Below are 27,412 nucleotides of genomic sequence, written 5' to 3'. Positions count from 1 at the left end.
GGGTTGGATTTTCCCGGGAACCAACACCACCGTCATCGTCATCAGCGACGCCCTGCGACGCTGTCAAAAATCAACATGACGTCGTCGGCTCGCGCGTTTGTCTCAATCGCGTTCGGCATCGGTCAGTTTTCAGACGCAATAAGAATTCTGGCGAAAATTTTTAAGAATTCTTCATTAAATTGATTGGAAACGTAGTGATAAATAACTCATACGATGGCAACTCCTGCCCCAACTGGATTAGACGTGACGGTGAGTTTGATTTTGTGGCAAATTTCCTTTGTTCCGGTCGTGGGACCGCTAAATGAGGTTATGTTGATGTCTGCGGAATACTTTGTTTATGTCAACAGGAGCTGAAATTCACCCTCCAAAACAAGGTTCCCATTTTCAAGGGCGATGGGAACGTGAGGGATAGCTGTAGCTTGCTAGCCGCAGCCAGTGTCCACGGCCTGGTGTTTGCCGGCACCACAGGGCCACAGATTAAAGGTAAGTTTGGATGGATGGTTAAAGGTTTTGTTACACAGTAAAAAAAACTTCTTTTTCTAATTGCAGTTCTGCAACTGAAAGACGTTACTCCGGATAAGGTGATCGATGAAGTGGTGCCGCTCCGTACGGTTCCCCTTCCGTCGGAGCCATTCCAGATGGCGGTCAGTTCGGATCACGGTTTTCTGGCGGTGGATGTTATGGTGGGTGGTGTTCCGATGATACAGATCTATTCTGTTCCGTCGTTTCTGACGCCGGCGGTTGTGAAGCTTCATGAAATCAGGACATCGCCGGAAGGAGGGATTCGAAGCACACAGATTCTGTGGAACCCGGTGATACATAATATGTTTGCATTGCGGACGGAAAACGGAGCAATGTCGGTGTACACCCTGAAGGAACCCAGTGGAATTGAGTTCCATTCGTTGGACAAGAGCGAAGGGGCGATGTGCGCATGCTGGAGTCCCAAAGGGAAACAGCTAGTAGTTGGTTTCGCCAACGGAAAGCTGATGCAGTTTAAGCCGGATCTTAAGCCGGCACGGACCATCGCCTGCCCTCCGGAGGTAATGGAAGGCCCTTTCGATGTAATAGCCGTGCAATGGTTGTCCACATATCAGTTCGCAGCGGTCTTCCTGCCAAGGGCTGAGGATAGCGTTCCGTCCCTGTTTATAGTGAACGCTCCGAAGGCCGGCAATCCGGTGTTCGTCAACTATGACGATATCTGTTACAGTCAGAGTGGCCCCAGGAAGGGACAAGTGTTTCTCATCCATATATTGCAGTGGAACATTCTGTTGATGGCGTCTGCCAATAGTATGGAAGTCGGAATCCTAGGAACAACAGAAACCGGAGAAACTCCTACTTGGTACCAGTGGACAACGACTGATGAGGCACGAGCAGAATTACCACTGTCATCTGATAAACAGGAAACTTTGCCGATCGGGTTTGCCCTCGAGACCGGCTGCACCCATGAAGTAGTGTTGTCGGAGCAAACCCTTCCGGTTATGCCGATGATTCATTTGCTGTCCACTTACGGGTTCCTAGTATCCTTTAACGTGCTAAACCTGGTGCCAAACGTTCCAAGGATATGTTGCCCGCCAAAACCCGTCGCCGACACATCCGGGAAGTTCGAAAAAGTAGACCCCAGCAAACAGCAGCCAACACCACCAACCGCCGCGGCACCTCCCGCAGCCGACATGACGTTCACGGTCCCTGCGGGGGCCACCTCAACTCCAGCAATCGCCAAGACCAAGTCCTTCTTCAGCCCAAGCGAGAACAAATCCCCGGCCAATCTGTTTGGGGTGCCACCCACTGCCGCCGCTTCAGCTACCGCATCCATTGCTCCAACGTTCGGTAAGCAGATAACATTTGGCACGGCAGCGCCCACCACGTCCGACCCAGTCAAAACCAGTCCGTTCGGAGGGAGCACCACAGGAACCGCGCTACCGTCGTTTGGTGTTCCGGGGAAACCTTTCGCACCGACAGTAGCACCAACAGCAGCAGCAGCAGCATCCCAACAGGCTCAACCTTCGCTGCTGAAAGCGGCACTCGGTCAACAACCACCACAGCAGCAACAAATGCCGAAAGCTGCAGCGGACGCCGCCAAACCGTTTATAACCGTGCCGCCTACGTATACGCCTCCACCACCATCGGCGGACATCAGTCGGTCCAATTCGTCGGAAAGCATTTCCAAGGTAGGTACTTATGATAGAAAACGAGTCAACTATGTTTTAACCCTCAAGCAGTCGCATCTTTGACTACCTGCAGCAACGCCGCGCACACGCTGTGTACCACAAGCATGCATTTTTCACGGTGCGTGTACTCTGTACACGACGCGACCGTTCCCGGGTTAAAAACCAAATATTTTTAACCTTCCGTAACTCGCGCGGTTGACTACCTGCGTCAGCACCACACTAATGCTGAGTACAAAAAGCTAGATATTTTCATCGTGTTGTACAAAATATAACAGCGCGATCGCTCGAGGGTTAACCAAAATATAATTTTATAAGATACTAACTTGCAGTCCCCCTGGATGTTGAGAGCTCTTTGGTCCTCCTGAACCGCAAATAGCCATCTTGTGCGCGACTTGCCACGAAGACACCGACCTCTTCCTAGCCACTACTGGATATTGTCTTGGATCTGTTTGAGTTAGCAAGTTACCTTCACGTTTATTGCACATGACGAGAGAAGGCACTGTTTTTCTCCACACTCCATTGATAGTTTCGTAAAATTTCCACATACCATTTTGTTCCTACTGTTTTGCGCCTCAGTAATAACATTCTCTCCATACTGCCGGTGGAAGCATATTTGTCCCATGTGCATTTTTGGCAATATTAAGATTTTGCAGCTTATGAACGTGATTTATAGTGTAGGGTAGGTAATCAAAAGTTGAACCAAATTGCGGCTTTCCGAAGCAGCGCAAATTTTGAGTGATTTTTTCTCCCACAATTTACTACGGCAAAATCGTATGTACATGAAAGCCACGGGTATAAGCTTTCTGTTAAGTGTTAAAAAGTTTGTATTTGCACCGAATTTCATTGAAAAATTCGATTATTCGTCAACAATGTTTTTAATCTTAATTTGAACCATCGTAATCATATTTTGAACCAATTTTAATCTTAATTTGAACTACTGGCGGCAGCAGCTCGTGCATCTTCCACAACAGCCAATTTCGTGTTGAACAACAGAAAAACACATGGATCTGCTAATTCCCATAACTATTTTTCATTAGGCAGTGGAATTTCAACTAAGAATGTTCTAAACTCTTCAGGAACTTGGAAACTAAATTTGGAATTTTTCATCCCCCAAGAGTAAACAAAACAACCACTAGCGCAGTCTGCAGGCCAACACTGGAAGCTCGCCCCCGTTTACTAGTTCAAATTTAGATTACAAATGGTTCAACTTAAGATAACATTCTCCAAGTAAGAATTACTTAAATTTGATAATTTTATGACAAATAATGCGGAATATTATTCGGTTGGTCGATTCTACGATAAAAAGCTTTCATTTGACGTATTCACATATTACGTGTGATTCAATGCATGAGCTGTACGAGTGCACCGAAAATGTGCTTTATCTGGGGGGAAATGGGTGAAATCACAGTGATTTTTCAATTGCCTGTTTTCCCTTACAAAAACGCTTTTTTCAATGCTTTCAAAGTCCATGTTATCAGGTTATAGGGTGACAATGGGTATTATCGGCAGGTTTGTTCTCTTCGTCATGAGGGGTTTTTGTCAGCCAAATTACCTGAAAGTTGGTCATATAATTCAGCTTAGTGTGGAAGGATTTGAGGCCAACTCTGGGATCAATAGGTTTCAAAAAATCCCCAAAGACGAAGAGAACAAAACGGCCGAGAATAGGCAATTTCCCCTATTACGGAAAGCTGTTTAACATCTTTTTCGAGACAATATTTGCCTGAAAAGTACGTCGTTTTAATGAATTTCGAAATGGGTCAATTGAAGATTACAATTTGACTAGTTCAGAGTTTGATTTCTTACCCTACTATCATATAAAAAAATAAAAACAGTTTGTTCCGAAAATTGTCGAAAAAATGCAACGCCGATTTGTCACTATCTGTGGACGCATAAGCGTCACGTTTCATAGCAAATCCTATGGAGCATTAAAATCGCTCTAAAACAAAAATTAGTGCTCAAATTCAAAATTGGTCGATGTTTTAGTACAATGCAGCCCTTATGCTCCATAGTTGAGGCAATTTACTTTTTGAACTTTGGACGCGATTTTCTCGATTGTCTGTTTTTGCACATGGGACAGTTATGCGTCCACCGGCAGCATACTGCTTCATCTTTCTGTGAACTATTTTCTCGACTGTTTTCGCTTCCTTGTACCGTTTAAGGACTGACTTGTCAAAATCCTCAAAATTGTCGCCACACTTTGGCACCTACTCACAATTTCGAAAGCACAAATCTCTTCGTATAGACTGTTTCAGAAATTATAAATACACTTTGTTTATTGAATAAAATGAACTGTTCTAATAATTTCTAAAACTTCTTTCAGAATATAGCATATTGTACTCCATATTTTCGTATTTCCTTTCAATTGTCTTGATATTTTGAAGAACAGTCGAGTTCTCTAACAATTAACTTCATTCTCCCTGCTTGCATTTGCACAAAGGTGTTTTTTGATGAATTCAACATTACTCATCACTAAATACCAAAAATTATCTAACTGTTTATCACATTCGCTTTCCCAACAAGTTGTCTAAGGAATGTCTTGATCAAAATCTGGGAAAAATTGATATAGGCATTTCCACACACGCTAAAACTGTTCAGCACTAAAATGTGTAAGACCTACTCATAAGTGCATAATTTCCAGACCACACAAAAATGTGTAGCAGTTACACATTCTCAAAAAACAGCTCGTACACTCTTCTAGATGCGAAATGTGGATTTTTTTTGTTTTCCAAGGTCACTAGTAATCCTACCTAGATTGGCGTACAAAAATTTTTGCGATTTTGACAATTTTGCGGACACTGGAGCTGATTTTGTAAATGTGCAAGGGTTACACATTTTTGGTGCAGTCTGGAAATTATGCACTTTAGTGCTGAGCGGCGTTAGCGTGCAGCATTTTTTCTGAGATCGAGTTTCTTATTTTTTAAGGTTTTTTTACGGAACATAAGAACTTCCACACATTTTATTAGCTTTCCTGAACGCATTTAATCTAAACAAATTCATTTTTTAGCTCATTCGATCCTTCAGATGGCAAAGCTTATCATACCACAAAAGCGAATGCAGTTAGCATTAATAAAGACATTCGTTTGTTTAACGTTTGTTGCTACTCTGCCGTGAATCACATATCAGTCCCATCTTTGCTGGATTTCCTATGCAAATGGGACAGATATGCGATTCACGGCAGTACTGGTGTTGTTGAGAAATTTGGAAAACAAATGTTTGCATTGAGAAGGCCCGTAATGATGGTTTTTGATCAAATATTCCAGTAAAAATTACTCTTACCAATCGAGAAATATCTTTTCTCATCGATACAGTAATTTTTATTGTGTTTGGAATTTAAATATTTTTTTTTGTGAGATTTATTCCGGAGGCAGTTCGAGAAGGCACTTACTGCGCTAACTAAACGCTGCTGAGAGTTTCTTTCTTCACCACCGAACATGTATTATGCTACATTTTTTTTACCACTTTGTGCAACTTCAAATTTTAATCATCTAGTTTACAGAGCCCTATTTGTTAACTTTTACAAGAAACATCAAAGTTGGTATTATTTGCTTCGTTAGCATGTTAACTATAAGAGCTACAAGAAACATTTTTGTATATTGTGCTCAAACTGAAATGGCAGTCAATCGTTAGTGTATTTATAGTTTCTGAAACAGTCTATAAACTAAACGAACGCACATGAGCTTCTTATTTTAAGCTTATTACAAGTAAGCAAGAAATGAATAATAAAATGCACTGTTGTTTGAAGCTTTCTTCTTGAGATTTGTGCGTCTAAAGCTCTGATGCACTGTTAAAGCGGGTGTTTGTTCAAAACACATGGAATTACTCATACCAGACACTCACACCATTGTATCCATATGAGAAATAAAATAGTATTTACTGTGCCTCCGCCATGGCAGGACGGCTGATAATTCAATCGTTTTTTAATTAATTACATCTGTGGTGTTTCTGTCTTGACAGTTCTAGTAATAATGATCTTTCTAAATACACCGCCTACTCAGCGGTCTGCTAATCTACCACATCTCCTTTTCTTCAACGAAAGATGTTGATTTTGTGATTGATTTCTTCTAGTATCTACACTGAACGAAAGCCCCCGCCGTACAAAGAATGATTTGTCATTCGATGCGACACAAATCCAAAGAATCTGAATATTGAATGATTACGCAGCAGAATGATTAAACTGCGTTCATCTGAACAAAAATCATCCTGTTATGAAATTATAATTGACTCAATTAATAAATGATTTTTCGCTTAGGGTTTGTTGTGATTGACAATCATTGCAAAACCATCTGAAAATATTTCCCTCTGTTCTCCATACCGAAAATCATCCAATTTCACTCCTACATCTGTCATTCGTTGAAACTAGTGCTGGCGAATTGTAGTAAGTCCGAGTTTTTTGGTTTCCGGGGGGATTCTTTTTAATAATCCCGAAACAATATTCGATTAACGACAATTAGACATCTCAAGAGGTAAGCAATTGTCTTAGGATCCTTTTTGCATTATAGAATTCCTTAAACTATCGATATTTGATGATTTATTTCCAGAATCTCGTAGTCCCGACATCCCGTGCTCGCAACGGATCTACGCAACAACACACGCACGCAGATTGTAAAACTATTTATAGTGAATGTATAAAATGAAATGTGCTGATAAATCTAAATTTAAATATATTCTTTTTAATACCCTTTCAAAATTGGTGTAGGTTGTTTTTCTTTTCATATGGTACAAATTTAAAATAAACACAAATCCCCAATCAAATCAAATCGGAAAAAGGTATGAACATCATTCATTTATCGGCTTCTTAAAAAGTAATAAAAATCATCCATTTTTAAGGCTATTGTCATTCACATTGTTTTTATTTTGAAGGAAGCTGCATTAAACGAAAATCATCCTAATCTTGACTGAACATAGGCATGGGGCTCGGATGAGGCAAAAATCATTCAATTTATGGCGGGGGTTTTCGCTCAGTGATAGTGGTTGTATGTCAAACACCGAGAACGATATGCAGGAGTCCCCTTGTCAGGCGAGCTCCTCATCCCATTTTCCGACGGACTCAACAGATCGCATCTGTTAGCGATTCGACGGCGTTGTAGTGTCTCTGACTTGCGCAGGCCTCCAGTTGCTAATTTTACTGTATTAGCTGGCTTTTGCTGAGTCCTTCCAACCGATCCGGGCGCGCGTCTTCGTACAAACTTGGATGCCTTGGTAAGGAATTCCTCTTTGTCCTCTAAGGGAGTTAGGACGTGTCGTAGCCATGCTACGAACTTTAACAAATGTCGCGTTAAAGTATCCTTGAAAAGCTCATCACTAAGTGCTGGTCGCATCACCATGAAAGATCCATCCATCTTGCCCGATCAACCGTCGTTAGTGCCCTATAACACCAATCGCTTTTTGATGGAACGCCATCCATCGTCGGCGCCGTCGTTACAAAGTCTCTCATTTGGGTTTCTCCCGAAGTGCTATTTCAATTAGGTTCCGCATTGACTGCTGCTGTTCCGACTATTTCGGCTTCTACGGCAGTCTTAACTCTGATGGTACGCTGCACTAGACCGACGTCATTTTGCTTCGCGTGTAATTTTTTTCTATCTTCTCCAGTTTCAACGTCTTTTGCTGACACTTTGACTATGTTTCAAACCCGGCCAATGGAATTTATTACAACCACCGGACCCGACAGATCGTATCTGTCGCTACGGCAGCCCCCTTTTGAGGTGAGCTTTTTTTTTACTTGCACCGGCCAGATTTTCATCCGCCGGTGGTAGCATTTTATTCCTCTTTTGTCTGACCCGAGCAGATATTATCCGTCGGGATCAGACTGTGCATATTTACCATCGACAATTCAAATTAAATCCCAATTATCTTCAATTTTCTGCGCTGGGTTCTTGTTCGTCGTCGCCAATGTGGTGTTTCTGTCTTGACAGTTCTAGTAATAATGATCTTTCTAAATACACCGCCTACTCAGCGGTCTGCTAATCTACCACAACATCTAAAAAACACAACGTTCAAAAGGGTCCACCCGTGCGCGAACAGCGGGATTTAAAGACGTTTGACCTATATATTTTGCCAGATGCCAGGTACCAGGTAACATGCGCCTTTGGCAACGTTCTTCTCATTCGACACCTTCTGACACTCCTTATCAAACTAATTATTTTTTAGTCGTCTTTGAACAGTACCCATCACCCCTTGCGATAGTGTGTTCACTAATCCCTGGATAAAACCCTACAGATGGTTGATTTTGTCGTCTACGTTGAGTTTCTTTATCCGCCTAACCAGCTTCTGACGGTACTTATGTGGTCTATCTTCTTCTGAGAAGCGCTAGATATTGAAACGCAACGGTCTCTGAATTCTTCAGTTCCTCACGACTGATAACCGGGCTCGAGTCTTACTGACAACGAGATAGGGATCAGAGTCAGATGTTTGGTCCTCTGAAAGTCCTCACATCAATGACAACCGAGGTATGCCGGCCTTCCACCAGAACATGGTCTATCACTATCTGGTTGCAAGCCTCGCCATTTGGTTGCATCCAGGTGTGCATAGCTACGGATGTCTGTGCGCAAAGAAGGTGCTGCTAATGGCCATCCTTTTCATTTCATCTCTAAGCAATGGAGCCTCCAATAGCCAAGCCAATGAAGTAGGTAAGACTATATCTCCGACCCGCTAAACTGTTTCCATTGTCGTCAAGCCCTAGGTGTTTTTGGAATAATCTGCTCAACTAACACCTGAGCAGGGAGGTCCAGGTAGAGTGAGGATAAGTAGCGTCTTCTGCAACAAAAATAAAAGCCAGGATTACTCTTTCCACAACCCACTAAACAACATTCCGGGTCTGTGTCATTTGACCTACACTTTCACGTCTGATTTACGTGAAAAGATAGGTAGTTTTCGTCCACCATATTTTTCACGTAACCTCCACCGGAATGTCAGGTAGCTAGATAAATTTGAGCTTCGCTAATTGACGTGATAAGTCAGGTAAACTTGACATACATTTTACGTACCGTTTACGTGAAATGTGGGTGAGTGCTACTGAAATTTTAGGTATCTTTTACGTGAAAACATTATTAAATCCGGGGTTCCGTTAACAAGGAACAACTAAATGACCACTTAGAGTAAACCGGATTTGTTGATTTAACTAAATACTTGGGCTGGACCCGGTTGAACTGGGTAACTACACTTTGGGGTTTCACTCGGGAGCTTTAATAAAAACACTTGTTGTTAGCTTGAGTACTCGATCAGAAAGAACCTCTTGGTTCGATTTATTTATCTTTTGCGTTTGACAGTAGCGTTGCGCAATCAGCTGCGCATACGCATACGCGCTCATCTATTGATAGTGGAATACACTCTAAGTTGTATTCACACAAGTTTACAATATACATTAGCTCTTCCCCCTTTGGAAGTATAAACTTCAGAATGAACAATTATTCATCAATAAACACTTCTTAATCTAGGTTTACAACATATTCTCGAAAGCCTGGGTAGGCCAGTAAGCCTAACCGTATTTGCTAAACATTTTCTTTTTATAGTTTCACAATCTAATATTTCAGACAGAACACTTTTTCTTCGATCAGGTATTTGCCCGACATCGGTCTCGTACTGCGCAGAAAGCATCACGGGTCCCTCGACAGTCAGGATCGACCAACCAGTCTTGACATCCTTCGTTGGCAGGCCTGGCTGACTCGAGCTACTTCGTCCATCCTTAACGACTCTGTTTTGGTTTGGATAGACGCGAACCATTGCCCTATTGCCAACTACGATCTGTAATGAGTTTTCAAAAGAACTTTTTAGAAACGATGTCTTTAACGAGTTCCCATGTAAATGCAACTTGCAAATGATTTTGTAGCTAACCAAAATCAACATCCCTAATTTGTAAGCAAATACCTCTATGGAAGGAAAATTAACCTCCAGCGTCACGCAATTGATTTTATAACCAATGAAAAATAAAGTTATCTGGATTTCAATACACAACTCAATCATTCCTAAGATCAAGGAAAAAATCCCGAACAAATGTTTAAGCATTTCTATTAGTCTCTTTCCCTGGCCATTTTCAGCAGGATTGTTTAGTATTTGTGCTTGAATACATTTGTGAATGGAATGTGAGTTGAAAGAAATACCATCGTCCGACAATAAGTCTGGCAATCTAAACCAATCAACACATTTTGATAAAGTTTTTCTCATACTGTTTACCTCCACCCATTTAGAGAAACTATTCACCAACAATAAGAAGGCATTGTACTTAAAACGAAAATCGATTGTGTGTTTCTCATCAAATGGTGTCTTGGCAGGTTTGCATTTTGTAATGATATTTAGCTTTGGAAGTATTGCCAAACTTGCACAAAGGCCACAAGCAACAACAAACTTTTTGAAAGCAGTGTGCCAACCATGGTGTAAAAAGTTTAAAAGCTGTTGTAACAACGTATAACGCCTTATCTGCTTTGCCATATCCTGTAAAATTACCGGTGAGTTGTTTTCAATCATCAAGCTTTTCTGCAGTTCTCGATCATATTTCGTAGGCAATGACACTTTCGATCGGAATCGTAAACAAACATCAGCATTGCCCATTAAGGCAGCACTGTGGTTTAAGATTTGCACTGCATTCAACAAATCAAGCGTTGAAATTATCGGTTCTTTAACGTTGTCCAAAATACTAGCAGTTGCTTGGGGTATTGTTTCAATAGAAATAGTTGACTTCTCTGTATTAAACCTATTATCACATTTAAAAATAATCTCCCGAAAATAAAAGGTAACGTCATACAAATGTTTAAAAACAGGCACTTCACGAGTTAAAATCAAGTCTGATTCAAAATATTTTTCAGTTTTTGTCGAATTCTTGACAACTATGTCAGAAAAGTTTGGATTTGTATCAGCAATTAGTGTTTCGCTTTGATTTTTCAAAATATTGTTCACTGGCATCAAATCACCAAAAAAAAATCTCCAGTTGGGACAAAATTCATCCAACCATGGTCTTCCCAATAAAAGAATGAACTGGTAATCACAATCAATCACTAAAAGATTTAATTTTGCAATTTTGTCATTATGTTCAACCCTAACTTCCACTTCGCCAGACACCTTTAATCTGGAACCATTGACCACTACAAGTTGTTTTGAGCTTTTCGATATAGGAATGTCAAATTTAGAAGTAAATAATTTTTTGCCCATCACTGTAACTGAGGAACCACTGTCAACCTCCATTTGTACAGGATTGTCTTCAATAGAAACATTCAATAGACAGGGATCACTTTTTCCAATGGAAGAAACATGCATGCACTCAAGAATGTAGTTGGCTTCCTTGCGCCTCAGGAATGTAGTTGGCTTCCTCTTCGCACAAGTCGTCCTGGAGTTTGTAGCACTTTCTTCGCAGGTGTCCTCTTCCTCCGCAGTAATCACAGATTGGTTGTTCTATTGTCCATCGCGTGTCGTCCATTCTTCTGCGCTTATGGATTGTTCCAGATGTTGGACATCGACGCCTAGGTTGCAGGAATTTGGATGTTGCTGCGTGATGGCGATCTTTTGCAGATCGAAAATCAAAATGACTATTAACTGCCCTACAAAAACCATGAGATCTTTTTGTCATCACACGTTCAGCCAATTGTCTTCCATCATGAAAAGAAAATCTATTATCAATTGAAGCCAGTAGGTCAACATTGTCATTGTTCTTTAAAGTTTTTGTGTAAATATCCGCCATTTCCCAAGAAGCGATAATGTTTTCAACATGTGCTAAAGTCAATTTCGAACTATCTTCAGTTAAAAGTCTATGTTTAAGGGAATTATCAATTAAACCAACAAGAATGCGATCAAGTATAAGGCGATTCTTTTGGTCACCAAATTCACAATGTTCCGCCAAAGCTTTAAGCGAAAAAATGAAATCACTTGCAGTTTCCCCAGGTTGTTGCACTTTCATACTAAAATGATACCTTTGTAGTAGAATTGAATCAGTTTTATCAAGTTTTTCTTTAAGCTTTTGAATTAAAATTTCATAAGACACTTCGTCTAACATTGTTTCGGTCGGATACAATTTGTCCGCCATACTAAAAAGGTAATCTCCACCTAAGAGAAACATTTGATCCTTCTTTTGATCATCACTGACTTTGTTGACTCGAAAATGAAATCCTAATCGTTTAATCCAACTGGAAAAAGATTGACCTTTGCGGTATGGTTCAATATTAGGATTGACTACATACGACATATTTGCCAAAATTGAGCAAAAACACCAAATTTAGTCTTTAAATACACTTCACAGGTTCACAACACTAATTGCAATCAATAAAAATTCAAAATGTTAAAAAGTTTTAAAACAATCTGTCTATCGTAGTCCTACGTCAAAATTTCTTCAACATTCGCACTCAATCAAATAAATGCAAAAACTAAAACACAAATCTTCAAACTCGTCGCAATAAAATCTTCACTACTCACCTGATCGATGTCCCTCTTACCACAACGCCAACGGACCAAGGACCAGTCGTCGCCCGGCGGGAAGAAACCGCCGCCCTGCGAAACAGCACCAGAAATTCTCCCGGCAGAACGAAACAGCCCAATATCGCCGCACAATTGCTCCCGCTATGCAGATGGCTATTCACTCAAATAAAAAGAAAATACACTTTTAATAGGTTGTAAAAAAAAACAAATTTGTTTTGTCAAAGCCAATTCGCTGCAAAGAAAGGTAAACTAGTTTTTATTGTTCTGTTTTCACAAAACAATGCCGCCAATACAAATGGCGTTTCGGGATTATCACCAAAAAATCTCACCGAAAAAATGTTTTGCAATATTTTCTTTCACCGTTCACTTTACCTTTTTACCTTGCTGCAGACCAGTAGAGTCGACGCCGCAATTAATCTTCATCAGCCTGCCGCCGCCGGAGATGAAATTTTCTTCCTACTAGCTGCTGTTGGTTGGTGGTTGGGGAGGCCAAAATCACGCGTCTCCCGTACGGTAGAACGCCCACCGTTAAGTTTTACCTCGTCGCCACTATTAACTCCGGGGTTCCGTTAACAAGGAACAACTAAATGACCACTTAGAGTAAACCGGATTTGTTGATTTAACTAAATACTTGGGCTGGACCCGGTTGAACTGGGTAACTACACTTTGGGGTTTCACTCGGGAGCTTTAATAAAAACACTTGTTGTTAGCTTGAGTACTCGATCAGAAAGAACCTCTTGGTTCGATTTATTTATCTTTTGCGTTTGACAGTAGCGTTGCGCAATCAGCTGCGCATACGCATACGCGCTCATCTATTGATAGTGGAATACACTCTAAGTTGTATTCACACAAGTTTACAATATACATTAAACATGAATAGTTCTACGTGAATTTCACGTGATATATACATCATTTTTGAATGAAAATATAGCAGCCGCACCAGCTTGCAACGTATTTGAAGAGACACGAGATTTCAAATCCTTACAAAATGCAATTAAAAAGCATAGATTTTAGCATAGATACGCTATAAACTGGTACCAAAATGTAACATTCAAGGACAAATCTTTATCAGTCTTTTATCATTTACAAAAGTTCAGATCCTCGGGCCGTTCGCAATGCTGTTTTAATTTGTATGGCGAGTTTAAAAAAAATTAAAACTCGCCATACAAAATAAAACAGCATTGCGAAAGGTCTAAGATTGGATAATTTAAAACAAACCTCATGGTTTTGCCGCACAAGCTTTGTAGTCCAGTCGTTTCAAACACTCGTTGAACTGGACTAATAACATCTATTCTAGCTTCTGAAATTAATGAAAAGGTCAAGCGCTTGTAATTAATGACTATCAATCGCCTTAAACAATTAAATTACCTCAATACTTGCAGCAACTTGCACAGAAATTCTATCAACAAGCAGTTCTTGTACAAACCTACTTCTCGACGCCATATTGAATTGTTTTTGCAAACCGGAAAATCACGCAACTTTCGTTCCGCGAAAACTTCCAAGTCGGAAGTACACCAACACAACCGCGTTGAAACGAGTTACGTGAAAATAAGAAAGCCACCAAACATGGCGGTACATACGACGTGGTTATCGAGTGAAAGTTGCTAACATCACGTAACTTTTGAGGTTTTGAGAATAAGGATGAGTTGCCTGATATTTCACGTAAATCGAACGTGAACATTCTTTAGAGTGTAGAATCATTTGCCTCAAGGCCGTTTGGCATAAGGTCACTTGGCATAAATAAATTATAAACCCTTAAGTTCAAATGCGAAAAGGACATCAACGATGTGGACAGATTGGAAACCTTTGCAAGATCAGAAGAAGGTCTTTCCGACGATACTCTGCTGAAGTCTATCAAACATCTACTGCTAGGTGACGCTTTGGATTGGTATGGCCGAGCAGTGTCGCAGAATCTGTTAGTGACGTGAGCGGCTTTCAAAAACGAAATACGTACACGCAGAAAAATAAATTGTAAACACAATTAAATTCTAGTTCAAATCAACCGATTTTTCAGTTTACTATAGCGACAAACTGAATTGTTCTATTGTTTGATAATACAAATATTTTCATTTGTCGAAATTTTTAACAGTTTGTTAAAACAAACAGAGATATGGTTTTTTCAACATGGAATAATGGATTGATTCAAACGACTGCCCTTTTGCCACTAACAAACCCGGAATGTGATTGTGTTGGTGACGGCAGCAACTGCGGCAGCTCGGAAATCTATTTTTAGACCGTCGGTAAGCGGATGGGGAGGAGAACGACTAAAAAAGAGACAAAAAAGGCGAAACCGATCAACTTTTTGTGGATGCTGTCGTAAGTACCTGCACGTTATCCATCACGGCCAAATGGATTTGTTGCACCTTCTTCGTTGTGACGATGTTGGGGTAAGCATTTTATAGATGTGTGAGTGCTTTCGGACCATGTTTATGGTTTTTATTTTGTTGAAACAAATGAAATTTTTGACATTATATGAAATGATGGTAATCGGTTGTTTTTATCGATAAACTCTAAATAAAAACAATTAAATATAACTTTGGAATAAGTAAATTCTCAGTTTGAAAATCAACCATGCGTTTTGTTGATCTAAACAAGCGTCATTTTTCTGCGTGTAAGGAATATCTACCTAGCAGTTACGAACACGTCTAAAAATTAGAAGCCCTCTTTTTAAGCACCGGACGAGTCTTTCGCGATTTATCAACATTCATTGTTTCGTTTCGTTCAGCCTCCCATAAGTGAGCAGGAGAAATTTTTCATTGTGAAGAAAAACATGAACGCCGACTACGCAACGATTGTCACCGCCGCAAGGCCGGCATCTCTACAGGATATGGTCTGATGGTCAGGGTTTGCAGTAGCTACGACGAGACCCGCATGTTGCTGAACCGGTAGAAACGAATGCCTTTCCCACAGAGAGGGGGTTTGATCTGCTGGAACTGCGATGAAGACGGGCATAGGTATATGGATTGCCCAAAGCCGCAAGCAGTCATGTTCTGTTACCGATGTGGGCACAAAAGGTACTCCCTGCGCAACTGTCCCACAAGTCGAGCAGGTTTGGGAAACCAGTAATCGAGGGAAAGAGATCCTCGCACACCTTTTACAATCCCTCAGAAATCCCAAATCCAGCCATGGTCAATGCCATTATTATAAATCCCGAATATGACGAGTGTCCGCATGCAGAGATATCGGTTCTGGGCAAAAACTACGTAGACTACTGGATACATAGTGGAGCAAGCTGTTCGCTGCTTGGTGGCAACGCGATCAAAATCATCTAAGAACTGAACTTGTGAGAAGGAGATGCCAGGGGCCAGATCAAAACAGTGGCGCACAACATTAGAAGCTTCGTTTATCTCCCGATCTCATTAAACAACCGGGTTGAGACGATCGCAGTAATGCTGGCTCCGTCCTTATCAGAATGTGTTGTGCTTGGCATGAACTTCTGGAACATCTTTAGGGTCAAGAGATCAGAGAACACCCGGAGACCGATGAAACTGCAGCGGAAGAATCAATGAAAGTGTTAACACCAGAGCAGAAGAGAGCATGGGATCGAGTCATCGCAACTTTCCCCACAGCAAAGGAAGGCCTATTAGGTCGCACCACTCTCTACGAACACCGGAGAGAAGTCGAGGCAAAACCCAAAAAGCAACGGCATTATCCGATGTCTAAGTACGTGTAGGTATTAGACGAAGTCAATAAGGAAATAAACCTAATGCTGGCGTTGGATGTTATAGAGGAGGCAATGTTCTCTCCATTGAACAACCCACTGGTGGCAGTGAAGAAGAAGAAGGGCAATTCAGGGTTTGACTAGAGTCCTAGACGCACGACACTTGAGCTCTATTATCTATGACGAATGAAGGATACCCGATACCGCAGATCTCCGCTATCATCAACAACCTTAGGGGATGCGGATACATCTCTTCAATAGATTTGAAAGACGGCTTCTGGCAACTGGCACCGCCGCTAACCAAGCTAACGAAGACAAAGACAAAGTTTCGATGGACGGCGAAGGCAGAGGAAGCGGCACTGAACCTCAAGACAGCTCTTGTTTCGGCTCCGGTGTTGATCATGCCAGACTACAACAAGTTATTCTCGGTGACTTGCGACGCCAGGGACATTGCCATTGGGGCGGTCGCGGCAAGGAGAAGTAGCAGAAAAGTTCAGAGGGCGAGGGAGATTGGAACCACGAAAACCGTGGGCGAGTAGGGAGGCTCCAAATACCAGCATGCGAGATAACCCACAACTAGCAGCTACATGGGCGATTGGGACCCTGAAAGCTCATAGTGAATAGGGAGGCAAAAAAAATACCAGCATGCAGAAAACAAAGGCAACGAGCGGCAGTGCACTAAGGCAATGCAGAGACCCTGGGAGCGGAGCACAAAAAGGGCGGAACCGTCCACCACAATCAGAAGCTATGAACAACATCAGTTACAAGGAGTTCGGCTCACGGAAAACACTGAAACCGTTGCTACTTAACTATCGAATGCCACTACATGTACCTTTAAACTTTCTGTGTTCTGGACATGAATCAGTTTTAAAAGTTAAATTTTTAGTTGAAAAAGTTATTAAACTTTGAACTTGTTCATTTCAAAGGACCTACGCATGAAGGGTTTAATCGTCAATTTAAAAATTTACAATTTACAATTTAGCAATCAAATTCATTAGTTGTAAAAGTTTTGATGCGTTATTTGTGTTAAGAAGATCAATATTAAGTGGAAAAGGCAATTTTCTATTCTAACCGATGTTCAATTGTATGCTGACCAATTTCGCCCCAAAGTGGTATTTTGAAGTTTAAGATTTTGGAAGTTATTTAACTTAAAGTTTATATTTGTTGAACAAAATTCTGTTACGTAGTTTTATAGAGATCCATCCGGTTCTGGTTTTACAGATATTATTTATCATTATTTTAATTGCTACAAATATCTGCAAAAGTTGTTTTGAAGTGATCAATTTGACCCCGGATTAAGGACAAACGTCTTGAAATCCCGCTTGAACAGTACATTAGAACTTCAAACGCACAAATATCAAGAAGCAAGCTTCAAAAAACAGTGCATTTTATTATTCTGTTCTTGCTCACTTGTAATCATCTTGAAATAAAAGCCTCACGTGCGCTGGTTTTGTTCACGAAGAGATTTGTGCCCTCGAAATCGTGAGTAGGTGCCAAAGTCGGCCATTGTGGCGGCCATTTTGGGATTCTAACAAGTCTGTCCTTAAGGTATATGCGGAACTCGGGGAATTGACATCAGAGGAAACGTTAGAGGAATCGACATTCGAGAAAAAATAGTGGCTCGTGGCTCGTGCATACCCAAATTTGAATGTAGATAGGAACACGTTTTATTTTATTTTGAGGATCAGTTTGAACTAGAAAATTCTTTATTATAAAACATATCTTAATTGAATAATTCTATCTTTGCTTTCTCACACATTACAGCAACCACAAAAGCCAACTCAGAAGAAACAGGAGTCAACCGACGATACCAACTCGGTCATCCGTTCGATGATCACCGAAGAGATCCGAAAATTCGAGGAAGAATTGACGGACCTTCTACAGCGTTGCAAAAACCTCAACACCACCATCGGTTCCAAGGAGGAATCGACCACCATCATCAAGAACCTTAAGGAACTGCAGGATCTCAGCGTGCAGGCTGCGGAAAGTACCGAATCGCTCACATCGGACGTTCAGGCCCTAAGGTTGGGTTTGAACGAAGCCTTCGCCATGGTTGCGGAAGCGAACAGCAAAAACGCTATCTACAAACATCCGAGTCCGAATCAGTTCCAGGAAACGCATGCCATGTCCCAGTCCAGTCGGCGCCAGTTGGCCAGCTTGCAGAACATGCTGGCGGTCAACGAGAACCAGCTGCACGTTGTGAACAAACAGATCGACGCCCAGTGGTCCGCAATTCAGGAAGCGAATCGGACCAACTCCAAACGGAGGATGCATGTGCCCAGCTTGGAGGTGCTCTATCAAACGCTGTCCAAGCAGCAGGAGATCCTGAACAGACAGAGGGAGAAGCTGAGCTACATCAAGGGGAAGCTGGGCATGCGAGAGAGCATTCGAGGGTTGGAAAAGGGCCGAAAGAAGGACTTGGGTGGGGCGGACCCGGTGGATTCTTTGACGGATTCGATTATCTCGATGTCGATCGCTGACCAGGTGCGTGAGGATGCTCGGCGTTTGAGCGAGGTTAAAATGAGTTCCCTTCGGGACATGCTGAAGAACCGAAAGGTTGTAACCGTGAAACCGAGTCGACCGGATCGCATCGGTTTGAATTCGGAGGTCGTTCGGGAACGGCGAAACGAGGTTCGTCGAATGGATTCGGAAAGGGCGAAGGCGGAAACCACAGTGATCGCTAGACCGGTAGCTCGGGTGAAGAAGGTCGAGGAAAAGCCGCAGATGCAACCCAAGGTTGCCCAACCGGTTGTTGTTCCAGCACCAGCAAAACCTGCAGTCACAGAACCGCCGAAAGTTTTCGATCTTCCTAAAGCATCGAGTCTTCCTAACTTTGGATCCAAGCCGGCTGCGGTAACTGTAATTCAACAGCCTACTACCACTGCACAAAGTACCGGATTTGGGTTCGCACCAGCACCTCAAAGTACCAACAGCTTGATAACAACGGCACCAAAACCTTCTGCTGCTGCTGCTCCCGTAATGTTTGGTACATCAGGAGGAGCAGGTGCCGCCGCACCACAGTCATCTTCCGTGTTCAGCTTTGGGCAGCCCGCGGCGCCAACTTTTGGACAATCAGTGTCTTCTATGAAGGAGCCGCCTACCATAACGAAGGAGACTACACTTTTCGGAAGCACCACCATCAAACCAGTGTAAGTATAGACAAGAATAACAAACCGAAATCAAAATAGTTGTAGTAGTTTGTAGTCTTTCATGCGCAACATCGCGACCCGATCACCTAGACATCAAAAAAGTTCAACCGCAGAGATATCTGTGATTCACGTACAACCATTGGTTGGCAACCAGTCACACGAAGTAAGCTTTATCCTTTTGCAATTCTTTTCCAGCTCGACGATATCTTCGAAAGATAAGGAAAATCAGGAACCACTTCCTAAGCCTGCTGTCTTTGGATTTGGCAGCACTACTATCCAACCAATCCCAAAACCGGATAGCGCAAACAATTCGGAACCCACCAAGCCTGTAGTGAACTTTGGCGCAGCGACCAACGGTAAACCAGCATTTTCGTTTGGAGCTCCTGTTGGAGGTGCGTCTGTGACATTTGGAGCATCCGCTCCTACGACTTCGGTACTAAACCTACCCAAGGAGAAGCAACCCGAACCGAAAAAGGAAGAAAAGCCAAAGGAAGAAGTCAAGAAAGATGAACCTTTGCCGGCTGCTCCTGGAACGTCCACTGCTTCCGAGGAAGCAGCTAAGGCAGCTTTCCCAGCATTGACCAATCTGCTACAGAGGGTGGACTCAACCGCTGTAGAAACTTCTAAGGCGTCGCCAAGTCCATTCGGTGCAGTTGCAGCAAAGACGACAACAAGTTCCAATATCTTTGGAACATCGACGGCAACTATTGCACCCGGTACGGGACTGTTCGGAAGCATAAAACCGACTGCTACGACAACTGCTACAACAACTCCTTCAAGTGGCGGAGTGTTCGCCAGTTTCACCGTCGGAGGAGGTGCAACCGAAACAGCAAGTACGACGGCTGCAACAGCCACCACCACCGCTACAGGTTAGTAAATTTTCATAAAGATCACGGATACGGCTAATACTTTGCATGGTTAACCTGAATTCATCTAAAAAATAGCTCCAGCAATTGGAATTTCCAGGGAAATCAAGAATACGGTGTAGTTGCTCGCAAAACTGATCACAATTTAATATTGTTATATTTACTCCTAAATATTCATACATTTATTTGTTCAACATCACATATAAGACAAGACATAATCAAAAATAGTACGCCACAATACTCGGTTTGTGGCTTCCGCTCTCCATCCTCGGTCGCGCCCAATGCTCGCCAAGTCACGCTCCACCTGGTCCACCCATCATGCTGCCTGCGCTCCACGCCTTCTTGTGCCAACTGGATCAGTAGCAAACACCAGCTTTGCAGGGTTGTTATCCGGCATTCTTGCAGCATGCCCTGTCCACCGTATCCTTCCGGCTCTGGCCACCTGCTGGGTTCACCGAAAAGTACAGCGATCTCGTGGTTTATCCTCCTCCGCCACACACCGTTCTCCTGCACACCGCCGAAAATCGTCATTAGCACGTGTCGCTCGAAAACTCCGAGTGCTTGCAGGTCCTCCTCGAGCATGGTCCACGCTAATAAGACCGGTGATCTTCTACGTACACGAGATAGAAGACCACCGGTCTTATTAGCGTTTTGTACATGGTGCACATGGTAACATTACTACCCAGCCGGATCCGGTCGTGTTCAGTTCCGCCTACCAGCATGTATTTTGTTTTTGAGGCATTCACCACCACCAGTCCGACCTTTGCTGCTTCGCGTTTCAGGCGGGTATACAGCTCTGCCACCGTTCCAAATGTTCTGGCGATAATGTCCATGTCGTCCGCAAAGCACACAAATTGACCGGATTTTGTGAAAATCGTTCCCCGGCTGTTGAGCCCGGCTCGTCGCATCACATCTTCCAGAGCCATGTTGAAGAGTAGGCATGAGAGTCCGTCACCTTGTCGCAGTCCCCGGCGAGATTCGAATGAACTGGATAGTTCACCCGAAACCCTTACGCAGTTTTGCACACCGTCCATCGTTGCTTTAATTAGTCTAGTCAGCTTCCCAGGAAAGCCGTTTTGGTCCATGATTATCCATAGCTCTACGCGGTCGATGCTGTCGTATGCCGCTTTAAAGTCGATGAACAGGTGATACTTTGGGACCTGGCATTCACGGCATTTCTGGAAAATTTGCCATACGGTGGTTCGTTGTCGACCGGCCGTCGATGAAGGTGGCTTGATAACTTCCCACGAACTCATTCGTTTTAGGTCACAGACGACGGAAGATGATCTGGGATATCACTTTGTAGGCAACATTCAAAATGGTGATCGCTCTGAAGTTCTCACATTCCAAATGGTCACCTTTCTGGTGAATGGGGCATATTACCCTTTCCTTCCACTCCTCCGGTAGCTGTTCGGTTTCCCAGATTCTGACTATCAGCCGGTGCAGACAGTTGGCCAACTTTTCTGGGCCCATCGTGATGAGTTCATCTGCGATACCATCTTTACCAGCTGCTTTGTTGGTTTTGAGCTGAAGAATGGCATCCTCAGCTTCCCTCAGCGTGGGAGTTGGTTTCGGTCCTCCGTTGCACTGGCGTCATCATTTCCTCCATTGCCGTGGTCTCCCGTGCCTACGTTCTCGACAACATTCAGGTACTGATCGAAGTGCTGCTTCCACCTTTCGATCACCTCACATCCGTCCGTCAAGAGGCCTCCGTCTTTATCCCTGCATATTTCGGCTCGCGGCACGAAACCGTTGCGGGATGCGTTGAGCTTCTGATAGAACTTCCGTGTTTCTTGGTAACGGCACAGCAGTTCCATTTCTTCGCACTCCGCTTTTTCCAAGCGGCGCTTTTTCTTCCGAAAGAGGCGAGCCTACTGTTTCCGCTTTTTTGTTATAACGTTCCTCGTTCTGTCGGGTCCCTTGCTGCAGCATTACCGCCCTTGCTGCGTTATTCTCCTACAAAACCGTTCGGCACTCTTCGTCGAACCATTCGTTCCGTCTATTCCGTTCCACGTACCCGATGGTGCTCTCGGCTGCGCCGTTGATGGCTGCTTTCACTGTACTGCAGCAGTCCTCTAGAGGGGCCTCATCGAGCTCACCCTCGTCTGGCAACGCGGCGATAATGTCGGAGAAGTGCCGTACGTCAATCAGAACGTGGTCGATTTGAGATTCCGTCTGCTGTGGTGATCTCCAGGTGTAACGATAAGGGAAGCTGTGTTGGAAAAAGGTGCTACGTATGGCCATATTTTGGAGGCGGCCATATCAATGAGTCGTAGGCCGTTTTTGTTCGTCCGCCGGAGGGCGCTGAACTTTCTAATCGTCAGTCTAAATTCTTGCTCCTGGCCTACCTGAGCGTCTTGACGTCGTGGCTTGGGCAGCGACCGTACTCGCGTTCGAGCTGCGCTTAAAATGCGCCCTTGTCATCATCAGTACTTCCGGAGTGTGGGCTGTGCACGTTTATTATGCTGAAGTTGAAGAATCGGCCCTTGATCTTCAACCTGCACATTCTTTCGTCGATCGGCTACCAATCGATCATGCGCCTCTGTATATCACCCATCACCATGAAAGCTGTTCCCAGCTCGCGTGTGTTGCCGCAGCTCTGGTAGATGGTATGACCTCCAAACATTCGCACCATGGATCCTATCCAACAAACCTCTTGCAGCGCTACGATGTCGAACCCGCGGTCCTTCAGTAGATCGGCGAGTATGCGGGTGCTCCCAATGAAGTTGAGAGATCGGCTGTTCCACGTACCGAGTTTCCAATCACAAGTCCTTCTCTTTGTTCTCTGGGGTCGTTACCGTTGGTCTCGGTTCGTATTATTCTGTTGCTGATTTTCCGTTACAATGTTTTTTTTTTACGGCTGGCTCGTAGGACCTGTAGTGAGTTGGTATTTCGGATAATCCACTTTTCTAACTGTCGAAATTACGTTTAATTAACAGCCCGGTTTATTCACGTCTTTCCACTGCTCTCTCACAAACCAAAGTCCCTCCTTCTCTCCTCTCCCCTCTACCCTCTTCCCTGTCCATCTCCATCCACACTGCCTGTTGCTCAATCCCTCCCTTTGGCTTTCACTTACATGAAGTGTTCCAAGACCCTACAACCCCACCTTAACTTTCTAAAATCAATGAGGTATGTAATCCTTGAACTTTGTTGGTTGTTGTCGATCACGCCGGAAACGTAATGGTTCCTGCTGTTGTACACCAGTCTCGCAGCTTGCTTCGCAGTCAAGTTCCTTTGAACCAGTTGGTTCGTCCTCCGGTATAACCTGAACAGTTTCATCATTAGAAGTTGTTTGTGCCTCGGTTTGTGCTTCGTCTTGTTCCAAAGGGATCTTCTTCAGGTGTGTAACGTTCCGACGAAATTCCTTTCCGGAAACCCGGGATCGCACGATTACATCCGAACCGCTTTTCTTGACAACTTGATACTCCTCTGGTGAATAATCCGCTTCCAATTTGTGGTTTTTCTTCATCCTTTTAACGAACACTTTTGTCCCCTTCCTCTACCTCGCTATAGGCAGCCCGACGCTTCTTATCCGTATATTCCTTCCCCTTCTCTTTCTGAAGATTGTCGAAGTCACGTACGGCTTCATCATCATAACTAACCGGAACACGGGGTAGTTTGCTCTTTATGCGGCGACCGAACATGAGTTTTGATGGGGCTTCGCCTGTAGTTGCATGGTTAGTTGCATGGTATACGAGAAGATAGTCGTGTAACTCCTTTCGCCAATCCTTGCCCAATTCTTGGGCAATACGCAGCCGCTTCAAAATGGAACGATTTTGCCGCTCCATTTGGCCGTTCATTTGTGGCCAATACGGGATCGTGTTGACTAGTTGTATACCACTGTCCCTGCAAAATGATCTAAACTCTTCACTGGAGAATTTTTTTTTTGTCCGCTTTGATCAACGATGGAATATCGAACCGGCCGGATACCCCTCTCAAACGTCCAATTGTCTCCGTCGAATCAATACAGGTCATTTCGCATATCTCGAGAAATCTACTGTAGCAATACACAATCACCAGCAAGTGTTGCCCATTTGGAAGAGGTCCAAGGAAATCTATGGCTATGTCTTCCCAGGGCCCCGACGGGAGCGAACTTCGGATCATCGGTTCTGGAACGTCCGGAGCGGATACTAAAACACATCCACGGCAGTTTTTTACGAAACGTTCTGTATCAGCATTCAACTTGGGCCACCAGACAGCAGTTCGGAGAAATGATTTCATCATTCGCACCCCCGGATGACCATCGTGCGCTATGCTCAAGACTTGTTGGCGTAAAGCTGTGGGGATTACTACACGATCACCACGTAGAAGTACTCCTTCTACATCGCAGAGTTCTGAAGAAATAACACGATAAGCTACTGGTAATGATTCTGTAGTGCTCTGTTTCAGGCATTCGAAAATATTCATGATTTCTGCATCGTCTCGAGACTCACGGACCAAATCTTCCCAAGAGACAGCAACAGATTTGGCGTCAACAGCTGCGATATGTCGGACCATTAACTCTTCAGCCGAGTCAAAAGGTTCTGCCACAGTATGAGAGAGTCTGGAAAGGGCATCGGCAATATTTTGATCTCCTCGAATGTGTACGATCGAATAGTTGAAACACTGCAGTCGTAGCACCCATCGTTCGATCCTCGAACACGGGCGGGATAGAGGTGTGAAAAGGTACAGCAATGCTTTACAATCCGTCACCAAATCGAATTTCCGCCCTAACAGATAGAATTGAAACTTTTCCACAGCCCAGACTAACCCCAAAGCTTCCTTCTCCGTCTGACAATACCTCTTCTCTGTGGCAGTAAGTGACTTCGACGCAAAACTAATTACTCTGTCCCGTCCTAGGTCATCTGTTTGCACCAGCATCGCCCCTCCATCCACACTGCGTGTTGCTCAATCCCTCCCTTTGGCTTTCACTTACATGAAGTGTTCCCAGACCCTACAGGACCTGACACCAACCCCCTAGATTCCGGAGGACCATAGTGAGCTTAGAGTCCTCCCCTGATCAGCCCCCCCCCCCCAACATGGGGATCAGATGCTGTTGTGAGCTGCTGCTCCTGGAGAACAAACGTTCAGGTTTGCAGAAGCAATACCCCCCTTCCATGTCAGCCTACGACCAAAGTTCCCACCGGGATTGATTAACCGATCTTCCCTAAGGTTGCTCATAGTTTCCAGCCGGTACCATGCGGTGATAGGGATAGGAGTTGTTGGACTACACCGAACGTGCCCCATACCATGAATGTAACGCTTACACCCTCAGCATTACAACAACAAAATGATTACTATATTTTAGGGATGATCCATTTAAGACTCGATGTTGTAATGTTTAAGTCATCCAAAACTATGAAGATATGTTGAAGAAGTATTTGTTGTCCGTAATCTTTTCAGATGCAACAGTAGCACAGAGCACATCATCTGCCACGTCCACGACATCGACCCTGTTTGGATCTGTTAAGCCTCCTGCAACCACGTCCGCAAGCAGCACAGGATTTGCCTTCGGTGGAGCAAGTGGCGGTTTTTCGTTCGCTGCTGCTGCCAATAAGCCGACGGACCTGTCGGTCAAATCTGATCCTGCAACGAGCGAAGCAAAACCACTATTTGGCGCAGTTGCCACTACCAGCACAACCCCGGCTTCCACGACGGTAACGACCACGACTACATCTACAGCTCCGGCTGTAACGTCTTCTCCGGCAATAGCGACAACTTCCACAACGGCAGCCACCACTTCCTCCGGGTTTTCATTCGCTTCCGTCAGTACATCTTCCGCAACGGTCACAACTGCGCCCGCCAGCGCCGTACCCACTTCTACCACCGACGCCACATCGAATCTCTTTGGTTCGTTCAATATCTGTTCGCCATCGAGTCCGGCGGCACCCAAAGCTTCCTCCGGGAACATTTTTGGAAGTGCTTCCTTTACTTCCCCGAAGTCCGAAGGCACGTCCATTTTTGGGGGTGGCTCGTCCGGTACCACATCAGCGTTCGGAGCGGTAACCGGGGCCACCGAAACATCCAAACCGATTTCGATTTTCGGATCGACTGTGGCCGTTACCAGCACCAGCTCAAGTCCAGCTGGAACCGGTCTGTTTGGATCGGTTGCTACAACTAGTGCCGCCTCAGGAGGCTCAATTTTTGGAACGACCAGTGCAACAAGCTCTCCATTTGGTAGCGCTACCGGCGGAACCTCAGGGGGTGGTCTCTTCGGTTCGGTCGTACCAAGTTCCCCACCTACAAGTACCGGTTCCATTTTCGGAGGTGGCACAACAGCTGGCACCCAACAACCGGCAAGTCCGTTCGGAGTGGCCACCACAGCCCCGGCCACAACGGCGTCCAACATTTTTGGAACTGCAGGAGCTGCCAGTGGCGGAGGATTGTTCGGATCGGTTACTAGCCCTTCAGCCGGCGCTGGAGGATCGATCTTTGGCGGTACTTCAGCGTTTGGAAGTACGGCTTCCGGTACTAGCTCTGGCAATATCTTCGGAGGAGCCACTTCTGGTGCTTCAACAGGTGGTTTCGGTACATCAGTGTTTGGACAGCCCAGCTCGCCACAATCGGGGCAATCTATTTTCGGAGGTGCAACGACTGGATCCGGATTTGGAAGTAGCAGGTAATATTTAGTGAAGAGGGCGTCATTTGAAATTGCTGAACTTGTACTTAATAATGACACCATTAATCTCTCTCACCACAGTTTCGGATCGCCAACCCCCGGTGGCGGTGCTGGTGGTGCTTTCAGTACCCCTGTGGCCGGCAGTGTAGCCCAGAGTGGGTTCGGATCGCCCGGTGCGTCCGCTTTTAACAAACCGGCCTTCGGTGGTACACCAGCATTCGGAGGAACGCCATCGTTCGGAGGGGCGCCAGCTTTTGGAGGGTCGGCTGTGTTCGGAGGATCCCCATCCTTTGGTACCAAGCCAATGTTTGGCGGATCGAGTGGATTCGGCCAAGCACCGCTGAGTCCTTCCAGCCAATCGAACAACTTGTTCGAACAGCTGGGATCGTCGTCGTCGGGAGTTTCCTTCGGTAACCTAGCGCAACAGCAGGCGGAGAAACCGCCACAATTCGGAGGATCGTCCTTCTCCAGCTGGCGATAGAGCACATGGAAAATTAAGGTAGAGTATAAGCTTAATGTTCTATCAATCGTTCTATGTTATAATTAGAATCAAATTGACATGTTTTACTGGA

General features: G+C 44.2%; 1 protein-coding gene across 1 annotated transcript; it reads left to right on the top strand.

The window, feature by feature from the left end:
- Positions 1 to 104: 104 nt before the first annotated feature.
- Positions 105 to 27,412, top strand: LOC109414310 (nuclear pore complex protein Nup214). The gene is made up of 7 exons (XM_029859461.2): positions 105 to 249; positions 348 to 483; positions 550 to 2,168; positions 17,992 to 19,376; positions 19,572 to 20,245; positions 25,625 to 26,840; positions 26,922 to 27,412. Exons 1-7 carry the CDS (start codon positions 214 to 216, stop codon positions 27,319 to 27,321), a joined length of 5,466 nt encoding a protein of 1,821 aa, XP_029715321.1. The 5' UTR covers positions 105 to 213; the 3' UTR covers positions 27,322 to 27,412.

The sequence above is a fragment of the Aedes albopictus genome, chromosome 2 (genome assembly GCF_035046485.1).
Source record: "Aedes albopictus strain Foshan chromosome 2, AalbF5, whole genome shotgun sequence".
Taxonomy (NCBI): Eukaryota; Metazoa; Arthropoda; class Insecta; order Diptera; family Culicidae; genus Aedes; species Aedes albopictus.
This window is presented reverse-complemented; position numbering and strand designations above follow the sequence as displayed.

Excerpts from the sequence above, each read along its gene's own strand:
- LOC109414310 (XM_029859461.2), top strand. The coding sequence starts at position 214 with ATGGCAACTCCTGCCCCAACTGGATTAGACGTGACG. Across the intron at positions 2,169-17,991 it reads CGTCGGAAAGCATTTCCAAG|CAACCACAAAAGCCAACTCA; the intron begins GTAGGTACTTAT and ends CACACATTACAG. Across the intron at positions 26,841-26,921 it reads TCCGGATTTGGAAGTAGCAG|TTTCGGATCGCCAACCCCCG; the intron begins GTAATATTTAGT and ends CTCTCACCACAG.